General features: G+C 36.4%; 1 protein-coding gene across 5 annotated transcripts in view; it reads left to right on the forward strand.

The window, feature by feature from the left end:
- Positions 1–26,639, forward strand: part of LOC133521123 (uncharacterized) — a 614,754-nt gene that overhangs the window by 232,895 nt on the left and 355,220 nt on the right. For 4 of the 5 annotated variants that reach the window (XM_061855897.1, XM_061855895.1, XM_061855898.1 and 1 more), the window contains exon 3: positions 5,121–5,231. In XM_061855897.1, coding sequence (XP_061711881.1) covers positions 5,121–5,231 — 111 coding nt within the window. Of the gene's footprint in view, positions 1–5,120; positions 5,232–5,301; positions 5,377–26,639 lie in introns of those variants that run through there. The other variant, XM_061855900.1, reaches the window with a different exon arrangement.

Here is a 26,639-nt window from a genome sequence, read left to right on the forward strand (position 1 = left end):
CATTTGACTAATGCCCGATAATGAATGTGGAATCAAAATTACTTTTTCGCATCCTTAGAGTGCAGTTTAGTGTGATTAAATCACAGTTGAGTTCAGTTTGGTGTGATTTAATCATGATTAATGTGGTAGGGTGTCTTTGTCTGAAAGAACTCTTTCGGAAAACTTTGATGTATTGTCAGATTACTCTGAGATTTGATAATAGGTAAATCGTGTAAAAAAATCGTTAGGAATAAAGTTTCTTCCTCAATTGTATTTTTGTCAGAGATAACCAATTGTTTGGAAGCTAATACTAATGATGAAGTTTAAGAAAAACTCCTCTAGAACAAATTGATAGGTTTGGGCACTGGGCTATTGTAAGATTAAGTTATTTTTCATAGATTTTAGTGTAGCTACCGATAGATCTAATAACCTCCTACTTTTTTGAAGTCGGTTAAAATATGAGCTCATTTAAAGATTTTATTTAATAAGAATCGAAGAACATTAGAATTTTTGAAATATTTATGATTGTGTCGGATGACTTTTGTATTTGATTATAAATTTTGAAATGATTTTATTAAAGTTGAGTTGAGTTGTATATAAGTATATTATTTTTGCGTGCGGACATTTTGTTTGAAAATCCTCGATTATGAAATGTGACCCATACAGCTAGGTCACGTAGGTACCTTTGTTACTAAACTAAGTTTATTTCAAGGCAAATAAAGTTTCAAATCAAATAATGAATATCATGCCTTTAGATTTAGATATATTGTCCCGTTCATTCTGTTGTTTGATTAAAGCGCAGATAGAACCCGTTGCTTGAACAAAAATGGTAGGCGCTTCATAAAATCTGTAGCTTATTACATGCTTATAATACTAGTTCTCATACTGGGATATGATAACATGAAATCAATCATAAAAAAATAAACGGTAATAAGAACTTATATTAAAACAAGAGTGAATTTATCTGTAAATATTTATAGCGCTAAAACGTCAGTTTGAGGTACACTAAAGTATGGAGTGTGGAATAAAAGGAGGAACATCTGTATGTATAAAAAGTGTCCATCAAAAAACATTAAATAGGCGGCGCCACGCTATACGCGTGCGCCCGTGAGGGACAGAACATACGCAAAGCGACAAAATTAAAAACACATTTTAACATTCCTGACAACATACCCAAATCACCCTACGTAATTTGATCGGGTTATTTGTTGCCCCTCCCCCATTTCATCTCTATATTATTATACCTCTATGGTTCATGTAATCCATGAGCCTACCTAGCGCCACCGGAGAGATTAGGAACTATTATTTAAATCTGAAAGCTGGTCAGTGGTCACTTTTGCAATAGTTCTGCCATAAGAGATTTTCCTCATTTTAATTCCACACTTCATACACTAAAGAAAAAGGACGTTTTTTATCATTACAAAAAAGTAAGTGATCATGACATGTATTTTTATTAAAAAACGCATATGAAAAATAAGTCACGGCAAATATATAACAATTATAAATGAAATACGATCATTTACATTCTTTTGCTTTCATAAGTAATATAATCAAATTTTTTAAAAGGGTTTTGCAATAATTTCCAATAAATGTAATAAGTAATTTTGCAATACTTACCTTTTTCCTAATGCAAAAGAACGAACTATAGAACGGTTCGGGTTCTAGGACCCAGGTCGGTTATGTTTTCTATAGAAAAGGAAGTGTCAGACCCGGACCCGGACTATTCTGGCATGATTCGTCCATAAAGCCCGTCACAGACGGAGCGATAATATACCAAAAGATATCGTATAGCAAGGCATCTTACGATATATTTTATGTAACATTTAACAGACGGCCCGATTCGAAGAATGATTAAGACACGTTTAAGATCTTGGAAAGATCTTTAAAAGATCGATAACTAAACGACATGTCAAACTTGACGTTTATATCGATTCCATTATGATCCCAATAAGATCTATCTACGATATTTCTAACGTCAAAGTGACATTGGTTGCCCGAATCGAGCTGCTTCTGTCAATTATACGACATACAAATGATATCTAAATGAGAACTTATCTAAACCAGAACTTATCGTTATCGTATTTCATTCTTCGAATCGGGTCGTGAGTCCACACACGAATCTATAATATATATTTTGGTATCTTATGATATATTATGGTATCGTTGGTGTGTGTGACGCTTAGCTATATTATAAGATATCTGTCGGTATCTTATGTTAGGTATATTAATATTATATGTATAAAAGCTCCGTATGCGACACGCTTAACAAAGTTTTAAGTATAGATATAGTAAAAGGTAGCATTATAAATGACAATATATTATCTTCTAAATGAAAGCGCGCATATTTCAACCGTGGAACAACAGAGGGCGCCGGGGTCGCATTTCCGGCTAATGGCGCTGGATATACGACGTCACTTCCGGTGGGTGCTGGACAAGTAATAGCTACGGCTGTTTGTATAAGGCATTGTCTTTCTAATTTTAAATTGGTTTAATAAGAATTAAGTTTTATATTGGTAATTTGATATAGGGAGAATAATGATTAGGTACTAGATCTAGGGGACATAGGACAATAAGTCAAGACTATATGTTCCGAACCCCCATGTCTCCGCCATTTTGATATTTTCCCGAAATACGAATCTAAAAAAACCGTATAACTATCAAACCTTCTCGCAAAATTTCACGAGAATCGATTGAGATATATGGCCTTTGTGGCTACCACCAGAGGGCCTACCGCGAACCACGTTCGACGTGTTGCCTCTCTGTCACGCTTACGTACAAATTTACAAGTGCGACAGAGAGGCAACACGTAGAACGTGGTTCGCGGTAGGCCCTCAGTTCGGCACTGACATAAACGCTATCGCGAACGTAACTTACTTTCTATGCATCTCGCTCGTACTCGCGGATAAGTGCGAGCGAGATGTATAGAAAGTAAATTACGTTCTGGACGACCGGTCTGGCCTAGTGGGTAGTGACCCTGCCTATGAAGCTGATGGTCTCGGGTTCAAATCCTGGTAAGGGCATTTATTCGTGTGATGAGCATGGATATTTCTTCCTGAGTCATGGGTATTTTCTATGTATTTATAAATAGTTATATATTATATATATCGTTGTCTAAGTTACACCACACAAGCCTTATTGAGCTTACTGTGGGACTTGGTCAATTTGTGTAATAATGTCCTATAATATTTATTTATATATCATTGAGTCTTTTTTTTATAATTTGCGTTTTTTTATTAGAATTCATACACAATTTATTGATAATTTAATAAATACGGCTTTCTTATATTGTCTTGAACTCATTCATTTTTAAATAACTTTGTAAGCAAGTATCCTTTTGACTAGGCTGTGATTTAACAGCATGTATATATTTTTTAATACTACGTCGGTGGCAAACAAGCACACGGCCCGCCTGATGGTAAGCAGTTTGCGTAGCCTATGGACGCCGGCAACTCCAGAGGAGTTACATGCGCATTGCCGACCCTCGTTGAGCTCGGGCAACCTTACTCACCTGCAGGAACACAAAGCTAATATTATTAATGTTATTTTTTATCAAAAATTACTTTACCGTAATTTTATCGTAGTTTATATTTTACTTTAAAAAAGAGCTCAGCCGTGCCCATTTGAATATGACAGAGGCTAACACAATAAATCGGCGAGTAAATGCAGCCAGGACATTAAACTCGGGAATGGCCTTTCAAACTCCTAATTATGGCCAAGTCGTTAATTTTGAAATCAAGAAAATTGTCGTAAGTTACTGCTTTGTGGGGAGAAAATTACAGTAGAACCAATTTGAATGGGACTTGACTGTCGAGGCCAACGCTCTTTTCTAGGTAATGCAGGGATACCTAGAGGATCTTCAATGAAGATTGGTTATTTAAACATGTGTACAATAATTTATTACGAATTTAAATACTAAGAGCCGCCAGCATGCTCGGCCGAATTTCACCTTCACATACAAACGGAGTATCGTTCTCATTTTAAAACTACGTGTTGTATTGTAATGAAACTTTGCACATACAATGACATGAGGTATATCTAGACCTGTAATTAGTTCATATAGTTGCTGTTTATAAAACAAACGAAATAGAGCGAAAACAAGTTTTGTATGAAAATCTTCGCTGCATTTTTTTAACTATGGTATCTGAAGCTACATAAACTAATAACAGGACTAGATATAGCTTATCCTATTGTAAGTACAAGTACAGTTTCAGAGCAATATAGCTAGTCGTCTTAATATGAAAGCGTAACTACGTTTGTATGGAGAATGTAGCAACATTAAGGGTCCCCTTAAATAAAGTACTCGTTTAATTGTGTAACAGTTGAATTTTGTATACCTAATTGTCGTTAGTTGCTGTCGGCGTTGGTTATTTGATCTTCGAATTTCGGAGGCCGTCACTTTGGAACAAAAAAAGCACATACTTACGACACCACTTGTCAGGTTGAATGATAACCAATAAATAAGTTAATTTCACTTTCGGGAGCTGAAAGTAAAATACAATACAATACAAATATACTTTATTGCACACCTCAATACAGAAACAGTACAAATAATACAACACATAAAGAAGAGGTAAACAACAGGCGGTCTTATTGCTAAAAAGCGATCTCTTCCAGACAACCTTTAGGTAGCGGAATTAAAAAATATATATATATGTTATGTCAGTAGGTGTTCCAGATGCAATAAAAAAAATACACATATACTATACTATATATGATTATACTACGACTTTTACTTTTCCATCCTACTGTTATTTGGCGTTTTATGATTTTCGCCCAGGGAGAAACAATAAAAAAAACAAAATGGCGTCTTTTAATGAGCAATTTTGTGAGTAAACGGGCTAAATGGTGAACGGTCTGTGCTTTCTTTTCGTAGCTTTTCTTTGAGTTTGCGATTTTTACTGCGATCTTGGTTCGTGTTAAAGTCCCGCTAAGTAACAACAAATTATATAAAATTTAACTATTTTATTCAACTCACCTTATTAAATTATATCTATAGGTATAAAAAAAATTAAAAATAAATAACTCAAGAACTACTTGCTTCTAGAACCTTCTAGAAGTGTTAGAACCGATGCATAGGTGTACCGCGGTGTGTAGTGTAAATGGAAGAATGCAATTTTTCATTTTGATTTTTATTGTTTCAGGAACTGCTGGAAAGGCGGATCAAACAGCTGGAGGGCCAGCTGGAAGAGGAGAAATCGCGCACGCAGCGCGAACGAATGACCGTCACCAAGCTCCAGAACAAGCTGATTAAGGTACGTGCTAAAATCTTCTAGAAATATTCATTGTTTGAAAATTATGGAAAGGCGGATCAAAGAACTGTAGGGCCAGCTGGAAGAGATGTCGCGCACGCAGCGTGAACGAATGACCGTTACCAAACTCCAGAACAAGCTGATTAAGGTACCCGCTAGGTCTTCTAGAAATTTCATCGTAATTTCCATTACATTTAAGAGCCTATCATAGTGTGGATTTGCGGGAGAGTTGAAAGCCAGGCGAGCGCGCAATGAATTCGCCACAAGCACGCAACGTTTGTTGTGAGATACCCATTACATTACAAAATAAAACAGTCATTGATAATCCAATGATAGCTTGAAACTTGATAGGTTCTAATATTTTTGATGCCTTTTTAATTAGGGATTTTGCGTATCACAACTGCTCCTGCAAGCAATAAATTTCATAAATTCCATGTTTTACGAATTGAAATTGATTTATACCGAACGTGCTAAAAATCCGTTTATTTTCCAATAATAATAGCAACTAGCACATTCGAAATGCTACTTAAATTCTCTGAAATAAGGTTTAAAATTCAAAAGCTTTGTAAAATTAACCTGTCACCTAGTTTACAGAACATTGTCATTGATTGAAGGGTTAGAACGAAGCTCGAAGGTTTTGATTGAATTTTTCGTGTGCCCCACTGCATCTTGGGGGGAATAATCTTTAGTTAAATATTACCTCGGAGATTGAAACAATTATAAGGAGACTGTACAATAGCTGTTTCATTTCTATGGATACCTGCTTCGTTAAGGCGAAGTATTAGTGCATTAGAAAATTCATGTAATGAATTAGTAGTTTTGTGTGACTGTTACATAATGCCTAATTATATACAGTTACATATACACTGCTTTATCTACACACAGATTGTAAGTAGACATCGGAGTTTTTATGATTCTTGTTTGCAGCATCATTCATTAAATTTAAAATTAAAATCAGTCAATAAAATCATGAATGAGTATGAGTATGAATATGAGTTGAATTTTATTGCTAATGTCGACTCCATAGTTCGCTAACGTCATACCGTGTGATAAAAACTCCGATGCCTAATTATATTAATTGTGCTGTATGATGTGTTCAGAAACGCAAAATGTCATCTTGACTGATGCAAGGTGAGGTCAAATCAAATTACTTTGTTTTTCAGCGATGTTCGATATCTGAATGTTATTATTCAATCTGTATCAATGTTATTATTACGCAATAATAACAAGTTCACAGATAAGAAATTTGTTGTAACAAAACGACATATCTTAATTCTGGCCTTAATTTGCGGTTTTTGAACGTATTATAGAGGATTTATGATACGTGTGTAGATAAAAGTTATTTGTGCACGGTGTTTAACGAGGAACCCGAAAGATTTTATTAGTGTATTATGGCTAAAATGTCCTATATGTAAACTTTTCTGGAATTCGCCTAGTTTCAGAGTTAATGCCAATTGAAAAAAAAAATGTACTTAGTGCTAAACGCCTTTTTGATGGCGATATTGCTACTATGGGACGTAGTTTGAATATCCTCATTGATGGATGTAAAAAAGTGACAAATAACACTTTGTAAAAACTAGGTTTCACCAAAAATAATTTTCAATGACAGGTTTACAACTAAGATTTGATTTTTATGTACAAATAGATTAAAACACACGAATTAATAAAACAATTTTTTTGCCGAAATTGAGCTTTACTTATATATTTTTTTTCCTTTTTTTGGCCTCAGGAATGCGTATTTAAAATCTTTTCGGTTCCTTAATCGATAACCAAAAAATAAACTCAAATTCAGTCTTGCCCTTAAGAGAGGTTGTCAATATTTGGCTTCTGTTAATTAAGCTCCCCCGCGAAGGTTTAATCGGACCCTGAAACAGACGAATTGCCGACGTATATCCGTCAATTTACAGGCCGGCTGTGGTAATAATATATATATATAATTATTACAGGAAACCTTACACCATAATCACAATAGGTAAATAAAGAAATAAATATTATAAGCCATTATTACACAAATTGACTAAGCCCCATAGTAAGCTCAATAAGGCTTGTGTTGCGGGTACTTTGACATCGATGTATATAATATATTCACCGTGTTTTTTTTATTTCCGTCAATTTCAAGAGTGCATTCCTGAGCTTAAATTAAGTAATTTTCTCAAAGATCTCGGTATTCTAATTAACTCCATTTCGGAGATAATCAATATTTTTATTTTATTTTATAAGGCCCTTACGAGCGTATACACTTGCCTTAGGGCCTGTTTACATATTGATTAGTGTTTAGAACGAGTGTATACATTTACTACTAAACGTAGGTACTATCTCCGACGATTGATGTTGAAAATGGCATTGATATAAACGTTATTAAATATTTATCAATAATCGTCATAAAATATCGGATACCTTCCCTGTTCCTTCATCAATGTTCAATTAAAAGGGGGTTTGTGAAATTCAACACATTTTCCAGCGAGCAGCGAGCACCCTAAAACGAAAAAATCGGACCTGCGTATTGGCCTGGGAGTCAATTCGACTTGTTCAAGTAACAGACGGTGACATGGAAGAATGGGAACCTTGCACCTTTTAACTAGGGTGCTAGATTAGGTGGAGCTTGAAACCGTTACATTAATTTAGCGACGGCAATCAAGCATACGGCCTGCCTGATAGTATGCAGTCTCCGTAACCTATGGACTCCGGCAACTCCAGAGGAGATACATGCGCGTTGCCGACCCTAACACTCCACACCCTCGTTTAGCTTTGGCAACCTTACTCACGGGCAGGAACACAACACTATGAGTAGGGTCTAGCTTTGTATTCTTTCAGTCTTGTACAGAAATGATGATAATATGGTGATCGCTTTTGTCCAAATCATTTTTCTTATTTCCTTGGCAGCTGCACGCGCACGAATGATCATGCTCGTATAATATGTATGTCATTTTATTCCACATAAACAAGTATAGATACACAAAAAAGACAAAACAAAGTACTTTAAACATGTAAGTGTATATACATTTGTCTTCTTCTTCCTCGCGTTGTCCCGGCATTTTGCCACGGCTCATGGGAGCCTGGGGTCCGCTTGACAACTAATCCCAAGATTTGGCGTAGGCACTAGTTTTTACGAAAGCGACTGCCATCCGCCCTTCCAACCCAGAGGGTAAACTAGGCCTTGTTGGGATTAGTCCGGTTTCCTCACGATGTTTTCCTTCACCGAAAAGCGACTGGTAAATATCAAATGATATTTCGTATATAAGTTCCGAAAAACTCATTGGTATGAGCCGGGGTTTGAACCCGCGACCTCCGGATTGCAAGTCGCACGCTCTTACTGCTAGGCCACCAGCGCTTACACAAATTGACTAAGTCCCATAGTAAGCTCAATAATGCTTGTTGGGGGTACTTAGGCAACGATATATATAATATAGATTTTTTTATAAATACTTAAATACGTAAAAAACACCCATGACTCAGGAACAAATATCCGTGCTCATCAATCACACACATAAATGCCCTTACCAGGATTTGAACCCAGTACCATCGGCTTCATAGGCAGGGTCACTACCCACTAGGCCAAACAGTTCATCAAGGTCAAGGTGATCTTATCCGTAAAAGGGATCTTTTTCAGCTAACCTTTCAGAAAATGAGAAAGGAACAAACACGCACGTATGAAGAGCGTGTCACAAAGGTCTATATCACGATATTTATAAATATTGTAGGATTGGACCCATGACTCTGCAAATACACCTGCCAAAAAACAATGCGGAATGCAGACCGGCTGGTATTTTCGCTCAGAGTATTTTCGCTTCATATGAGTACTGCTATTGAAAAAAAAAAACTATGGTTTTTTAGGGGTAGTTTATTAATCACATTAGATCGACACTCCAGTTTATTAAACGCAGATCAATTGAATACTAATGAAATTGGTAACAATTTCCACGTTTGGGGCTAACCTAGCCTCAAACTAAGCAAAGCTTGTACTTTGGGTACATACGTATATATAGATAAATACATAGGCACTTATATAGGTATACATAGAAAACACCCATGACTCAGGACCAAATATCTGTGTTCATCACAGAAATAAATGCCCTTATCGAGATTCGAACCCGGGACCATCATTGGCTTCATAGGCAGGGTCACTACCCACTACGCCAGACCGGTCATTTCATGGATTGTTTGTGGTATGCTTTCGGCCATTTTACATCGTGGTTTTATATAAGTCGTATTGTCTTATACACCGTGTTTTTATTGAATTCCGTTAACTTCGGGGTATCGGTAAGAACGTCAAGGGAAACTAAATGGCATAGTTAATTAAAAAAATATATATATAAAAAGTAATTAAATGTTGCATATAGCGTTGTTGTAACACGGGCATTACATTTAACTCAACCAAACAATTGAAAACTGTGACATATCAATGTCATTTCGAACAACAATCGTCCGAGATAGTAATTACGTTTAGTAGCAAATGTATTATCTCATACTAAACACTAATCAATATGTAAACAGGCCCTAAGGCAAGTGTACACGCTCTTAAGGGCCTTATAAGATAAAAAATAAATATCGATTATTTCCGAAATGGAGTTAATTAGAATACCGGTGACTTTGAGAAAGTTACTTAATTTAAGCTCAGGTATGCACCCTTGAAATTAACGGAAATTAAAAAAAAACATGGTGTATATGTGTGGATTTCTAAAGTAAGACTTGTTTTGAGAGAAAAATATTTATTCTCATCTCTAAAGTAGGGTCTAGTGTTTGTGTCCCTATTTAATACAAATGTGACCGCAAAGCATAGGTACAATCTATCTAACAATGATTTCGTCCAGTCTATCGTTTGAACACAGAGAAGAAAAATGCAAATAGATCAGAACAACAAGAGCTAGGTACTAATAGGCAGTCCTATGGCTAAGAAGCGATCTCTCCAGACAAGCAAAAAGAACTTACAATTGTCTAGTGTTGTTGTTCCAACACTGCCCTACGGGAATATCCTCCATTGTCGCGTAAAATTGGTATTCTTTTTGCACCTGTCTTAATTGCTTAGAAATATAAATTAGACAACACGATTAAAGTTCCTTTAAAAACGAAAGAAAGGAGAGAGAAAGTAAGAAAGAAATGATTACTTACCTGCCATTTGTTTTCGTAAACTCGCGGTTTCCATGTTGTTGTTTTTCCACTATTTTCGCAAAACCAGGACACAACTTTACACAATGCGTCATTTATCCCGAGCCCGACACAGCCCTACGGGAATACCCTTGATTGCCGCGTAAAATTGATTGGTCTTCTTTTTGCGTCTGTCTATTACTCTGGTGGAATTTGTCTGCATATTTCCTCTGTGATTTGTGTTTGCTTTGCTGTGCTTTAATTAGACGAGGTAATTTACCGTTTATTGAAGGATGCTGACATTGTCGGGATTTTTGGAAGATACTTTGTTTCAACTTGTGTTTAAAGCTCAAGAAGCCGTGTTGGTTGAGACGGATCTGAATTTGTGCCTTGACCTGTCGCCAAAGTGAATATCTACTTTTAATTAAGTACCAATAAAGTTAAACGAAGTTGCCTGCACTTTGACATCATAAGCTGCTGTGTTCAATTGAGGGCCATTCGTTTATCGTCTTCTGTCATGACTTAAAAAATCGAGCTAAAAATACCTCTCAGATTAAGAAAAGATCTATAAGTACAGTCAGCATCAAAAGTAGCGGATCAAACAACGCTTCAAAAGTATCTACCATTCTGTAACAGCTTAACAAAAAGTGATGCTTCTATATGTAGAACAATTTAGACGGTAAAAGATATACTTTAGGACGTGAATTTTAGCAGTGGCGGATTAACCGAACAGCAGAAAAAGCATATGCTAAGGGCCCCGCGCCTAAGGGGGGCCCCGCGCTCCGACCCTGACCATGCGATTTCGGCACGCGGAACCGGCCAAGTAGAACTCGCACTCCGCGGATCCTGTACCACCACATTTTATTTACAATGTATTTTTTTCGTAACTCAGTAACAATATTGATCAATTATTATTATTTGTTATTATCCTGTCTATTTTTCTTTACAACGATTCCAAATTTAAAGATTTTTTTAGGCTTACGCAAAGACCTAGAGCAGAGTTTAGCATAATACCGAAGGTGCAGAGTGTTGGGGAAGGTGCAAACTTTTGTGCATGGCTAAGCTGCAGGAAAGAGCAGAGCTCTGAAACGAACAAAAGAAGATACTGTGTTTAAAAACATATTAGTGAAAAGCAAGGAAGGATGATTTATTTACTAATTATTATTTCAAATAACAAATTGCACCTTACAGCTAATGCCTAATGATGATCAGCTTTGAGCCCGTAGTAGGCCAAAGGACGCGCTCCTCTACGGCTGGCCGGGCCCAAAATATGCCGAGTTGCTGCAAAGCCGTGATACATATGATCTAATTGTCAAAATGTTATAAAAAGAAAACAGCGGGGCCCCTATGCAGGGCTTTGCATTCGCATAAGCCGGATGTAAAGCCCTACATAGGGTCCGATACCCAAAGCATGCCAGCAAGTCGCACTTTCGAGCAAGAACTAAGGCCGAGCAGCAGGCGAGCCGAGATCAATTCCAAACTCTGTTCTCCTACAATTCAGTCTTTGCATGGTGGCGCGCCTTGATTGAACGCTCCGGGCCTCCACCCTTATACGGAGCTCGGCCTACGGCCTCGTTCACACTCTGGCATTGATTTCATTCTAGACTCTGCTTTCCTGCAGCTTGGCCTTCGGTTTCGCACGGGAACGCTACGAAATCGGGTGGTCCGATCGGTCCGGATATTCAGCTCGTGGGGCTCAGCCTTCGGGCTTGTTTTTTGGCTCACTTAGCCATTAGTTTCCACTTCTTAGGTCCGACTCACTTTTCACCTATTTTTACAAGCTTTTATTAAACTTAATAATCTTGATGTTGTTAAACAGTATCCCTACATGCTTTAACTTGTAATACTCGTAAGTTGTTTTCAAAACCTGCAAACCATCTGCAAACTATTTTTTGACCATTTGTCAAAATTTGGCAAAATCGACCTAATCTGATGATGAAAACCGAAGGTAAGGAGGAAACCTATATAAAAGAAAGGAACTGTGATAAAATAACACAACTTCATTAAAATTAGGCTCTTTTAAAATGTATTAGTAAAAAAATAAAAAGATCGAAATTCCTCCCTACATTTTTTTTTCTTTCGGAGCGATTATTTCCGAAAATAATAACTTTATTTAAAAAAAGGTTTTTGGAGACCATTATTCGTTTCGAAAGAGCTTATCCAACCATACGCCACACTACAGGGTCAAAGCAAAAAAATATCAAAGTAAAAACATTTTGTACGAGAGGTATCCTAATTTTTTTATAGTTTTTATTTTACCCGTTCTGTCGCAATGCATGATTTATGTATCCATGCCAAATTTCAGCTATCTAGCACTAAAGATCACGGAGCGGAGCCTGCCTGATAGTATGCAGTCTCCGTAACCTATGGACTCCGGCAACTCCAGAGGAGATACATGCGCGTTGCCGACCCTAACACTCCACACCCTCGTTTAGCTTTGGCAACCTTACTCACGGGCAGGAACACAACACTATGAGTAGGGTCTAGCTTTGTATTCTTTCAGTCTTGTACAGAAATGATGATAATATGGTGATCGCTTTTGTCCAAATCATTTTTCTTATTTCCTTGGCAGCTGCACGCGCACGAATGATCATGCTCGTATAATATGTATGTCATTTTATTCCACATAAACAAGTATAGATACACAAAAAAGACAAAACAAAGTACTTTAAACATGTAAGTGTATATACATTTGTCTTCTTCTTCCTCGCGTTGTCCCGGCATTTTGCCACGGCTCATGGGAGCCTGGGGTCCGCTTGACAACTAATCCCAAGATTTGGCGTAGGCACTAGTTTTTACGAAAGCGACTGCCATCCGCCCTTCCAACCCAGAGGGTAAACTAGGCCTTGTTGGGATTAGTCCGGTTTCCTCACGATGTTTTCCTTCACCGAAAAGCGACTGGTAAATATCAAATGATATTTCGTATATAAGTTCCGAAAAACTCATTGGTATGAGCCGGGGTTTGAACCCGCGACCTCCGGATTGCAAGTCGCACGCTCTTACTGCTAGGCCACCAGCGCTTACACAAATTGACTAAGTCCCATAGTAAGCTCAATAATGCTTGTTGGGGGTACTTAGGCAACGATATATATAATATAGATTTTTTTATAAATACTTAAATACGTAAAAAACACCCATGACTCAGGAACAAATATCCGTGCTCATCAATCACACACATAAATGCCCTTACCAGGATTTGAACCCAGTACCATCGGCTTCATAGGCAGGGTCACTACCCACTAGGCCAAACAGTTCATCAAGGTCAAGGTGATCTTATCCGTAAAAGGGATCTTTTTCAGCTAACCTTTCAGAAAATGAGAAAGGAACAAACACGCACGTATGAAGAGCGTGTCACAAAGGTCTATATCACGATATTTATAAATATTGTAGGATTGGACCCATGACTCTGCAAATACACCTGCCAAAAAACAATGCGGAATGCAGACCGGCTGGTATTTTCGCTCAGAGTATTTTCGCTTCATATGAGTACTGCTATTGAAAAAAAAAAAACTATGGTTTTTTAGGGGTAGTTTATTAATCACATTAGATCGACACTCCAGTTTATTAAACGCAGATCAATTGAATACTAATGAAATTGGTAACAATTTCCACGTTTGGGGCTAACCTAGCCTCAAACTAAGCAAAGCTTGTACTTTGGGTACATACGTATATATAGATAAATACATAGGCACTTATATAGGTATACATAGAAAACACCCATGACTCAGGACCAAATATCTGTGTTCATCACAGAAATAAATGCCCTTATCGAGATTCGAACCCGGGACCATCATTGGCTTCATAGGCAGGGTCACTACCCACTACGCCAGACCGGTCATTTCATGGATTGTTTGTGGTATGCTTTCGGCCATTTTACATCGTGGTTTTATATAAGTCGTATTGTCTTATACACCGTGTTTTTATTGAATTCCGTTAACTTCGGGGTATCGGTAAGAACGTCAAGGGAAACTAAATGGCATAGTTAATTAAAAAAAAATATATATAAAAAGTAATTAAATGTTGCATATAGCGTTGTTGTAACACGGGCATTACATTTAACTCAACCAAACAATTGAAAACTGTGACATATCAATGTCATTTCGAACAACAATCGTCCGAGATAGTAATTACGTTTAGTAGCAAATGTATTATCTCATACTAAACACTAATCAATATGTAAACAGGCCCTAAGGCAAGTGTACACGCTCTTAAGGGCCTTATAAGATAAAAAATAAATATCGATTATTTCCGAAATGGAGTTAATTAGAATACCGGTGACTTTGAGAAAGTTACTTAATTTAAGCTCAGGTATGCACCCTTGAAATTAACGGAAATTAAAAAAAAACATGGTGTATATGTGTGGATTTCTAAAGTAAGACTTGTTTTGAGAGAAAAATATTTATTCTCATCTCTAAAGTAGGGTCTAGTGTTTGTGTCCCTATTTAATACAAATGTGACCGCAAAGCATAGGTACAATCTATCTAACAATGATTTCGTCCAGTCTATCGTTTGAACACAGAGAAGAAAAATGCAAATAGAACAGAACAACAAGAGCTAGGTACTAATAGGCAGTCCTATGGCTAAGAAGCGATCTCTCCAGAAAAGCAAAAAGAACTTACAATTGTCTAGTGTTGTTGTTCCAACACTGCCCTACGGGAATATCCTCCATTGTCGCGTAAAATTGGTATTCTTTTTGCACCTGTCTTAATTGCTTAGAAATATATATTAGACAACACGATAAAAGTTCTTTTAAAAACGAAAGAAAGGAGAGAGAAAGAAAGAAATGATTACTTACCTGCCATTTCTTTTCGTAAACTCGCGGTTTCCATGTTGTTGTTTTTTCACTATTTTCGCAAAACCAGGACACAACTTTGCACAATGCGTCATTTATCCCGAGCCCGACACAGCCCTACGGGAATACCCTTGATTGCCGCGTAAAATTGATTGGTCTTCTTTTTGCGTCTGTCTATTACTCTGGTGGAATTTGTCTGCATATTTCCTCTGTGATTTGTGTTTGCTTTGCTGTGCTTTAATTAGACGAGGTAATTTAGCGTTTATTGAAGGATGCTGACATTGTCGGGATTTTTGGAAGATGCTTTGTTTCAACTTGTGTTTAAAGCTCAAGAAGCCGTGTTGGTTGAGACGGATCTGAATTTGTGCCTTGACCTGTCGCCAAAGTGAATATCTACTTTTAATTAAGTACCAATAAAGTTAAACGAAGTTGCCTGCACTTTGACATCATAAGCTGCTGTGTTCATTTGAGGGCCATTCGTTTATCGTCTTCTGTCATGACTTAAAAAATCGAGCTAAAAATACCTCTCAGATTAAGAAAAGGTCTATAAGTACAGTCAGCATCAAAAGTAGCGGATCAAACAACGCTTCAAAAGTATCTACCATTCTGTAACAGCTTAACAAAAAGTGATGCTTCTATATGTAGAACAATTTAGACGGTAAAAGATATACTTTAGGACGTGAATTTTAGAGATTTATTTTACCCACATTTAGTAAATTTATCCGGGGTATCAGATACTTTTGATGCGTTGTTTCATCCGCTACTTTTGATACTGACTGTACTATATTTTTTATTACGAGTAAATCGAAAGATTTATTGTTTATATGTAACACAGCAACAACAACATCGTTCTGTTAGTTTTATACTGCCAATGTATCCAATATTGTCTTCGTTTAGCCTTTGTTAACTTACACATTTGCATACTAACTCTGTATTTGCATGTTGATTTATCACTTTCATCAAAATCTTAGCATACAGGAAATGTCTTCTCCGATAGGTTACCGAAAGAGATTAGTGAAATATAGCTATAATAAATAAATACAGACTGCTGCTTTAACTTTGTTTTTTTTTATCATGTCGTTACAGTGTCAAATAATTCATAATAGTATGACGATCAAAAACTTGAGAGTAATGTAATGGCTAATTTTTAGACAAAGTGACACGTTTTAATTAAATTTTGCCTACTTTCACAAGCCCGTGCCCGTACACACATATTCTAAGAGATTTTTCTTTGTTTTTCATTCCATGTACGGTCAACCAATTTGATTCCTAGGCCACTATAGAACCATGTCATAATGACTTCTACGACAGTGCTTATTGAGTGATGCATGTCATGTATAGAGTAGTTAAAGCGACAAGGTTCTATAGTGGCCTAGGATTCAAATTGGTTGACTGTACCTATAGGTACATTAACAAAACATTTTACTTGATTAAAAGAACGCAGGTAAATTAAATCTACAACAATCTTTAAACTTTTATTTTAATGCTAGCTCTTTTATTATTGCTAAAGAAATCTCAATAAGACAGCATAAATATATAGACAGCAGAAATTTAAACACAGACTGTCAACTGCATCGTCAATACGGCCAGTACTATCATACAAAAGAGCTTATAACCGCCAGTCTGTCCGCAACTGTCGCATCTTCTTGTCTCAATGTCCGGCTTTGCGATTCACAAAGTCTTCGCTGCTCTTAACTCTAGTTTAAAGTGACCAAGAGACTGGTAACATATGTGTACTAATTTATAACTTCATCTTTATCGTCCCATTCTTGCCAGAGTGGTCGTCGTTATAAGGATCGGTTGCGAGCTTGCTTTCGTGACCACATGTAATTTGCCTCAATTGTACGCGAGCGTAAGCCATGTGAACTGCATGGTGCAGACTGCCGCCAGTCGACCTCTTCATAGCATTTGATCATCTCATACGTACGTGCCCCACCCCTGGCACTTTTGCCATTCATTCGCCCTAAAGTTATATATTTGAGACCGCATAATACCTTATGTCTGATGAATCTACGGGAGTGTGTGTGAGCTCTCTTTTCGTGAGTATCAATGTTGAGGTCATTTCAAATAGGGAGATTGGTTCTTCTAGCTCTCCAAGGTATACGCAGCAGTCTTCGCCAACACCAAATGCCGCAAGCTTTACAAACCATTGCCCTTCCTCTCATGGTGTAGATTAAGCTGGAATATAGTTAGGTTCGTTGGGTATTCTTTGACTAGCCTCATTTCTGCGATGTATATATGAGAATTTTAAACTATTAATCAAAGTTAAATTTTATACTGGTTTCCATTCGGTGGATAGTTTGTGAACAACCCCTGTTTGCCGAGACGGACCCGCCGGCAACTTGCACCAACTCTAATGAAACTCCCAACTAAAATACTGCATTCTCAATTTAAAACGTTTTCCTTCTATAGGGTAAACGTGCCCGTTACTGCCTTCTGTGATAGATGAAACTCTCAAGTAACATTCTCAATATAAAACGATTGCCGTCTATAGGGTAAGCATGCCTGTTACTGCCTTCTGTGGAATGAAAGTGTAGCCGGAATGCTCTTGTATTTTAGTTTTATAGTTGCCTGTTTGATCGAGTGAGCAGTTGAAGTGGTTTGAAAGGTTATAATCATTTATTGGTCTTGGTGTCTGAATGGCGCTCGCAAAAATAGTTTCCAGTTAACGTCAGTGTTGAAGAAAGAAAGATCTGATGGATACCAAAATATTTCGAAAGTTTACGTCGTCGTGTCTAACTTACTTGTTATTCAATGTGGGAAGAACGATTGAGAGATAATAAAAAAAATATGTAGACGATAGCCTACAGCCAAAGTCATGAAATGGAACTACATATGTATGCAATTTATTTTCTAAAAATCTAAATTTATAGACATCAACTAGAAATAGGAATATCCGAATGACGGTCTCTAAATATACCATAAATATTCAAATAAATCTATTGTAGATATAATTATAATATATAAATATTTATAAATACATAGAAAATACCCATGACTCAGGAACAAATATCCATGCTCATCACACGAATACATGCCCTTACCAGGATATGAACCCGGGGCCATCGGCTACATATCGACTATGGATGTCAGTGATATCTAAATGATGTCATTTATATGATAGGTTAGGTACTATAAATTAGATGCAACTTGACGCAAATAGTAAGGCTTCTACTGTTTTCATCTCTTAGACAATCTGTTTCCTAAAGAGCCCTAAGTTGCTAGATCAAATTTCAGTCTTATGACATATAGTTGTTGATCTCATGCAAGCCTTAATTTCATACCTGCCTTTAATTACCAAACATCCCGAGAGGCCACTAAACCATAATCTTGACAAAGAACAGTAGGGCAATAATCGTTACGCATCCAACTAATCAAACTTGGGAGATTCAATTACACGCGGCGCCATCAGATGACCCTTATTACTGAGACAAGATCTTTACTGTCCCTACTGGGTATGGTTTATTGTGAGAAACGCGACGTTTATTTTTGAGCGTTTTTTTTTTCTTGCTTAGCTTCAAAAGATGGGCTTGTAAAACAACAACATAAATACATAATTATGTAATTTATATACGAACTTCTCATACTTACTCGGTTGGATTTTTCAATGCTTTCAATTGCTAACTACTCTAGGAATTTATTAATATTTTACACAACATACAAACAGGCATCATGTAATAAATCAAAGTCCTCTACATAAACAAATGAAATACCTATCGATAAAGGTTTGACAAAGTATCCCGGAAAATTAGACTAACTTGATAGCCAGAAGGATGAACAATAAGGTTTAACATTTTGCGTCAGAAGCGATGCCGGGTTGTTCGAATAGTTTTAGTAGGTATTTATAGGTTAGTTTAAGTTTTATCTCATTTATTAAGTTTATCGCTAGATTATTTCTTTATTCTTAGGTATTTATTAATAATTGAATTATAAATTATTGAATAAAGCAATGCCATAATAGTTGTTATTTTCTATTCTTGATTAAAATTGAGACATTGAAAATTCGGCACGTAAAAACCACCCGTTTATTCATTAAGTGCGTCACAAATGAGTTCCTTGTCTTGTGATCTTAGTCACGGTTCGTGCCCCTATGTAATTGTTTCTTATTCAAATCGAACGTTAAACAATAGTTAATGAAGCTTTCACATTCGATAATAAACGTTCACATTCGGTAATAAATGTTCACATTCGGTAATAAAAGGGTCAGTTATAAAGCCAATATGTTGTTTACGCTAAGCGTATCGGTATCTACATTAAAACACAAAGGTAAATAAGAAGGTAAAGGTTACAGTATCTTGTTTGTGTTTTTTTGATGACAACATATAAAAATATTTACAATGACCTTATAACCTATATTGTTGTTTCCTTTTTTTTAATGTGTTTTATCCTGCACCAACTCAATCTTTCGGTTTAACTCATAGTTGACGGGTAGAGAACGCCTTCTAGCATTAAGTCCGCCATTTGTATTTTCATGTTTTGTGCAATAATGTTTAAATAAATAAATAAGTTTATTTATTTATTTGAACTTTATTGCACAAAATTAAAAAAAAATGTACAGTTCGCTTACTTAATGCATAATGGTATTCTCTACCAGTCAACCATCAGAATGAAAATAATCAGATGAAATAACTAATCAATCAAATACCTAGAATAAAGTTTCGCATAAAATTATACAAGTATTTTCCTCGTAGGCTCTGGAAGTAAATGTTCAACCTTAGCGCTTAGAATGCCTTAAGGCATTAAGTCCGCCATTTGTACTTATTTTTATTGTGCAATAAAGTTTAAAATAAATAAATAAATAAATGGCCCCATGTTTAATATAATCACTGCCAGCGATGCCAGCCGAGCTCTCTGTGAGTAGGTAGGCGCTTTTCGCTACATACGGGGCATAACGTGTTATCGGCTACACTCGTAGCGCGTAATTCGCGCTGGCTGTGAATCATATTGGCTTTAGGAGCGCCATTAGTGGTTTCTCTTTTTTTTGTAATAAAGTCACAAACAACTTTTGTATGTGTACAATGAAGAGTATAACTTGAAAATATGAAATAATAAAATTTAAATAAACATCAACAGTATACCATCCCAATATGGTTAGGTAGTTACCTACCATCGACACAACTGTAACATGCCACACTGAACGCTTAACCCAAAACTGCCAAAAAAGGAAGCGTTAAATTAAAATGAAAGTTCTTAGAAAACAGGTGTCGAAGCCGGGCGGTCCATACATTTGTTTACACTCCAACATCTTTGATGTGCGGAAACAGACAGATGGCGTTTAATGATGCTTGTAACAATATGCTGGACACTACTAGGCTTATTCACAAGCTTTTTTAGGGTTCCGTAGCCAAATGGCAAAAAACGGAACCCTTATAGATTCGTCATGTCCGTCTGTCTGTCCGTTTATGTCACAGCCACTTTTTCCCGAAACTATACTGTTCAAACTTGGTAAGTAGATGTATTCTATGAACCGCATTAAGATTTTTACACAAAATAGAAAAAAAAACAATAAATTTTGAGGGTTCCCCATACTAAACTGAAACTCAAAAAATCTTTTTTCATCAAACCCATACGTGTGGGTTATCTATGGATAGGTCTTCAAAAATGATATTTAGGTTTCTAACATCATTTTTTTCTCAACTGAATAGTTTGCGCGAGAGACACTTCCAAAGTGGAAAAATGTGTGCCCCCCCCCTGTAACTTCTAAATTAACAGAATGAAAAATCTAAAAAAAATATATATATACATTACCATGCAAACTTCCACCGAAAATTGGTTTGAACGAGATTCAGTAAGTAGTTTTTTTTTAATACGTCATAAATGGTACGGAACCCTTCATGGGCGAGTCCGACTCGCATTTGGCCGCTTTTTAGCTATTTATTACTTGAATTGTCTGTTGAAAAAATAAGTTAATTTAATCAAATTACTTTGCATGATAGATTTGCAAGACTAATGAGGTAAGGTTTTAAATAATAATACTTATCTCCTATGATCATTTATATAATAAAAGTCTAGTTTGTAATAGAAACGTTTTTAGCTTGGTTATAGACAATAATTTTTCAAATGAAAAAGTTCAAAATCAACATTATTGTTTACATTTGGATCACTTACAGTGTTTTTGTCGGACTCCATATTATGTCAAAAGTCAACCAAGTCTATTAACCATGATTTTATTTTAATTTTAAATTTAACAAAAATCTTCTTTCTCGCGTTGTCCCGGCGTTTTGCCACGGCTCATGGGAGTCTGGGGTCCGCTTGACAACTAATCCCCGTAGGCACTAGTTTTTACGAAAGCGACTGCCATCTGAACTTCCAACCTAGAGGGTAAACTAGGCCTTATTGAGAGGCCGGTTTCCTCACGATGTTTTCCTTCACCATAAAAGCGACTGGTAAATATCACATGATATTTCGTACACAAGTTCCGAAAAACTCATTAGCACGAGCCGGGGTTTGAATCCGCGACCTCCGGATTGAAAGTCGCACGCTCTTACTCAGTGCTGTTGGCCTAATGGTGAGACCATTAGGCCAACAGCACTTTTTTTAATTTACCAAAAATAAAGTTGTTATCTCTGATTCAATTATTTTATTTACTTCTTTTTAAATAACACCTAATTTTAGCGTTAGAAAAGTGTTGCCCCTTCACATCTTGACGATTGGATTACGTATGTAAATAAGCTGGCCAGAATACCCGTCTCACCATCTATGCAAATTCCCGGATCACATTGAAACACGACCCCCAGACGATACAAACTTGCCCAGGTTCAAAGCGGTCAAGATGTCTGGCTTGATGTTTAACTTCGCCGACTAACCACTCGCATTTTGCATAGCTACACCACAACAAATGACTGCTAGGCATTCTTGAGTTTGACATTAACTAAAATTAGAATTTTTTTTTCTTCAAGTAGGCTAAGAACTGGCCCTTGAGTTTGATGAGCTGTCTAGGTTTTTGATAATAGTACATAATAAAGACATATACCGTATCTAATAAGTTACAGGAATTCACAAAGTCGTATCAGGACAATTAATCTACTTATAAATTCTATAGATGTTGAGACCGATACAAACATCTCATTGATTGTGAACCATGAAGTTACATGTATATCTTTTTCTAAGTATGTACTTATAAGTTGTTCTAGTGTTGGAAATAACTCTACTCTTTTGAGTCTAAATTTGAAGAACTCGACTCGTTTTTACGAGGCTCAGCACATAAAACTTCCGAGTCTTTTACAGGTCCGAGTCGAGTAGGCCCCCAGGTCTCTAAAAAGTTGAAAAGGACTCGAGCTTCTTCTTAATTTTATGTCTGTAAAACTGACTCGAGTCTTACACAGAGGACTTAACCAACACTAACTGGATCGCTGTCACAGCACAGACACACTGACGCCATCTTCAAACGCTTCGAGCATACCAATTCATTAGAACAACAGAGCATAAATCTCGAACTATGGCTGTATCGTCGCAAGGCGCATGCCAGACGATATATGAGCGAAAGTTTAAAACGCCACTGAGCCACGTAGTCAACTTTAAGAGAGATTAACTGGTACGTGAGTAGGTACAAATGAGGAGAATCGTGTTTTGAATTGCATGAACTTACTGCTCGTGTTTTGTCCTCGCTTGTTTGCTTAAATTATAGACATGTTATTATTAGTGGAAGTTTAAAGTCGAGCTGAGAGCGAAGTAAAAGCATCGAAAGATTTTCTCATGAATACGAAATTTTGATAGAAACAAGTATGACTTTTATATAAAAAAATTCCTTTTAGTCAGACTGGTACGTAGCGAACTCGGGAACATTTGCGGATTTGATGACATAGAAATAGTTAGCAGATGAACGCAGACAAAAAAAGCTTACAGACTATTAAAGGAGCGCAGGAGGTGGACACCATTCGGAAGATTGCGGGTCACTTCTGGACGAGATTAGCTCAAGGCCGGGAAAAGTGGCGTAATCGAGAGGCCTACTCGTATGCTCAGCAGTGGACGATAAAATGCTGAAAGGATGGTTATGATTTGCAGATTTGTCCAAAACAGCAAAATATATTTCACAGATATCCCGTCATCTACAATAACCGATATCCGTCTTCATTAAACCAATCACAACCCAGCTTTCATGAACTCTTTGATGCCGTAACAAATCGCAACAAACAGCCAAGGAACCGAGCTAATGAATCAATCTCGTTCGCAATTAACCGTAAAGGTGGACGGCACGCGTCTCAAAGGGTGCGCGCGCGCTGGAATGTGCGTGACCGGCGCAATTAGATGGTCCTTCGAGCCGGATGTTTTTGCACTACCCACATTTAAAAACAAATTGACTTATTAGTACTTATCATTAACAAAGTAAATGTAACCGTAATGGATTGATTTAAAGTCGAATTTAGAATTGAAATAAATTTAAAACGACTTTAATGATAAATGGGTTATATGATAAAAGCTGTCGATGCAAATAGGGTCTTATAGATGAATATATAAGGTTGGTTGTTGATGGTCGGGTGTTTTTTGGATGTGGTCCAGAGATTCCTCGATTCGCGATGCATTTCGTTTTGCATCACCTGAATGTGGCACCTGCGGTCGTTTCTCATCGGGTCCTGAACTGCGCTGAAGAATGCTTGGCGATAATTTTAGATTGCATTCCTTCTTTAATTAGTGCCTACTAAGTATACAAGTTACTGCAGGTATGTATACTTCAACTTCAAATAACTATCGCAATTTGTATGCGCTAAAAAAATAGCCAAACTCATTCAGTAAATCAGAGACTACTAAACTAACTTAAGTAATAAATAATTGGTCATCATAGTTGCTCGAAAAAGATCTTATTTCATGCAGGTGTACTGAAGGACAAAGGCCTATATTGTTCCCACGGGAGTGTGGATTGTGAAAAAAGCAAATTATACCTCTTTTAAAATTATGTCACTAATTCATACAAACCAAGTAGCGTTAGTGTTATACTTTTAAAATACTGACGTTTATACTTAAATATTTTTGTTCATGTTTAAAAGTATTTGCAATTTGATTGATTTAATAGCCGTTTAAATTTTATTTAAATAATTTTAATCGTGGCTGAATGCCGAATAGGCTGTGCCTTCGATGCCTAATATGTCAAAAATTACAATCGCGGACGAATGTTTGATATGTCACCGTAACTAAGAATTATTTCGCTAAAAAAATTGTTTTTATTCGCAAATGTGATGAAAAACATTGTGTGTAACTCCAGGGGTAAGAAAATTGCAAACTCAGGCCTTTAATTCCCTCGTTTCCAATATTTCACTTACCCCCGTTACACAATACTATTGATTAATATCCTTCAACCTTTTGTTGCGAGCTATTAGCCAGTGTAACACATATATAGTTCGCAATTCCTTTTTTGTGTAATTATTAGTAGGTACCAAAATATTTTGGGTTCGGATAAGTGGTTTTACGCTATTAAAAAATTATTACCATAAACAATACCTACCAATATTTTTCTGGTTACCCGGATAATCATGCGTCTCCCTATAGATATTGCTTGCCCCGCGAATGGGCCGATAAATTGTGTGTCAGAGAGCATTTCCTGAAAATAATGGCCGTCATTTTTCATAACGATTATATGCGATAGATGGCGTTTGTCATGTGTGTGGCGTATGTGGACTGTAGTGTGTGAATCAGTTAGTGATAGTTAGTTTTATTTTACGGACTAAGTACATATTATTCAATTCAGACAACTTAAGAGGGATGTAGGTACCTATACCACGTGATCGTCTAAAGAAAAAGAGAAAACGTTTTTTTAACTTTCCAAATATTTTTTATAATGAAAAACTAGGTTATAGGTTTTCGTTTTTTTATGAAAATTTGAAAAAAAATAATTAAAACCTATAATATATTATGCTGAAGCGATCGACATTAAAATCAAAGTGATTTATTAAGATTTAGTGAGGAGAAAACGTTAGAATTTCATAGAAAAAGTCCCGTTATTTCGATAGGATCGCAAAGGTCCTCTGAAAAAATCTTACTATAGCCAGTAGGTGCTCACTTTTTCAGTGAGAATGATTAAGACTGTTTTAATTAAAGTTATAGTAAAAGCTTCGGAATAATATTATTATTGAAACATATGACAATTGAAAATATTCTCTTTTTTTATAAACATATCTAAACTTTGAATTTACCTTTTCTGTTTGGGACGAAATACGGTAGTTAACTATAATGGTTTCTTTGAAACTTTATTTTGAGAGTGACTGAAACAACCGAAAATAAAAAAAGAAATGTGTATTTTATGTGTACCTCGTTTATCGAGTTTTTCAATTTTTTGCCATAGTTTTAGTAAATCTCTTCCTTTCTCCTTTCATCTTTTTCACGTGTCTCAGTTTAGCCCGATGCTTGACTGGTACATCTACCAGTAATGGCATTCCATTCAAGAATAACTATTTGTACATTATTTTTGTATTTTGTGCAATAAAGTTTAAACAAATAAAACCCATTCGTATCTACTTTCAGCAAAGATTTACAAGTACCGCGGCTAAAGTATGAATTTTATTCAAAGTAAATATGAAAGAGAATTTTCGCTTCTTATTTACTAGCATCCTTTTTCGCAAATGTACACTATTAAGAGGCGAGAATTCCATAAATTTATTCTGAGAGCCCCATTCCATATTCAGGGGCGTGCGGACGCAAATACTACAGCTTCCGACGTACTGGTGTAGGACACAGTTGGAATGGGTTAGCTTTTGCTAGATCATAATTGAGTACCTACATAGCTACCATTATTATAGGAATATGTAGAGTATTGTAAAGATACGACTAATGTGGTGTAGTTAATTTGTATTAACATGCAAAGAGAATAAAAAACGATATTGATTGACTTGGCGAAAATTAAATTCTTGCTTGAATTTAAATAAATCGCAAACTATTGCTTGGCATTCGAATGCTGCGGCCGCAGCGCAGCATGCTTCCATTTTTATCACCTGTCACTATGCCCGTCACTTTAAGTGAAAAAATTAAATATCATTTATTTTCAGGCAACTATGGCCCATACATACATACCTTACAGACTAACATACATACAATAATAAAAATCTTAAAATATGAATATCATTTTGACGACGCAGTTAAAATGCGATCATGCTACGGGTCCTGGTTATGCCATCTCATTTTCTAAATCTGACATTCCAATACTACGCTAACAATAATTATATTTCATCACTTCATTGTTCAGATATAATTTTATATTAACCATGTAGTTTCCCTATTATACAGTACCCCTAGTGTAAATTTTATCGACATCATAACGTGACGAACGCGTTTGCGTTAAGTCTCATTTTGTATAGGATTTTGAGTTTCCAAAACGTCCCGCTTGGCGCGCTCTTTCTAAATCCAATACAAAATGAGACTAAACGCAAACGCGTACGTCACGTTTCAAAATCGAATTTATTTACACTAGGGTAGGGGTACTGGTAGCATCGCACACATTTAAGAGTAACTATTTTGAATAAAACTCTCAAAGCAACCTTCCCCCACTTCCGCTTACCACATTCTTTATTTGTGCGTGGTAGCGTCCACACGTCGGTCTAGTTGCC

The sequence above is a fragment of the Cydia pomonella genome, chromosome 9 (genome assembly GCF_033807575.1).
Source record: "Cydia pomonella isolate Wapato2018A chromosome 9, ilCydPomo1, whole genome shotgun sequence".
NCBI classification, from domain to species: Eukaryota; Metazoa; Arthropoda; class Insecta; order Lepidoptera; family Tortricidae; genus Cydia; species Cydia pomonella.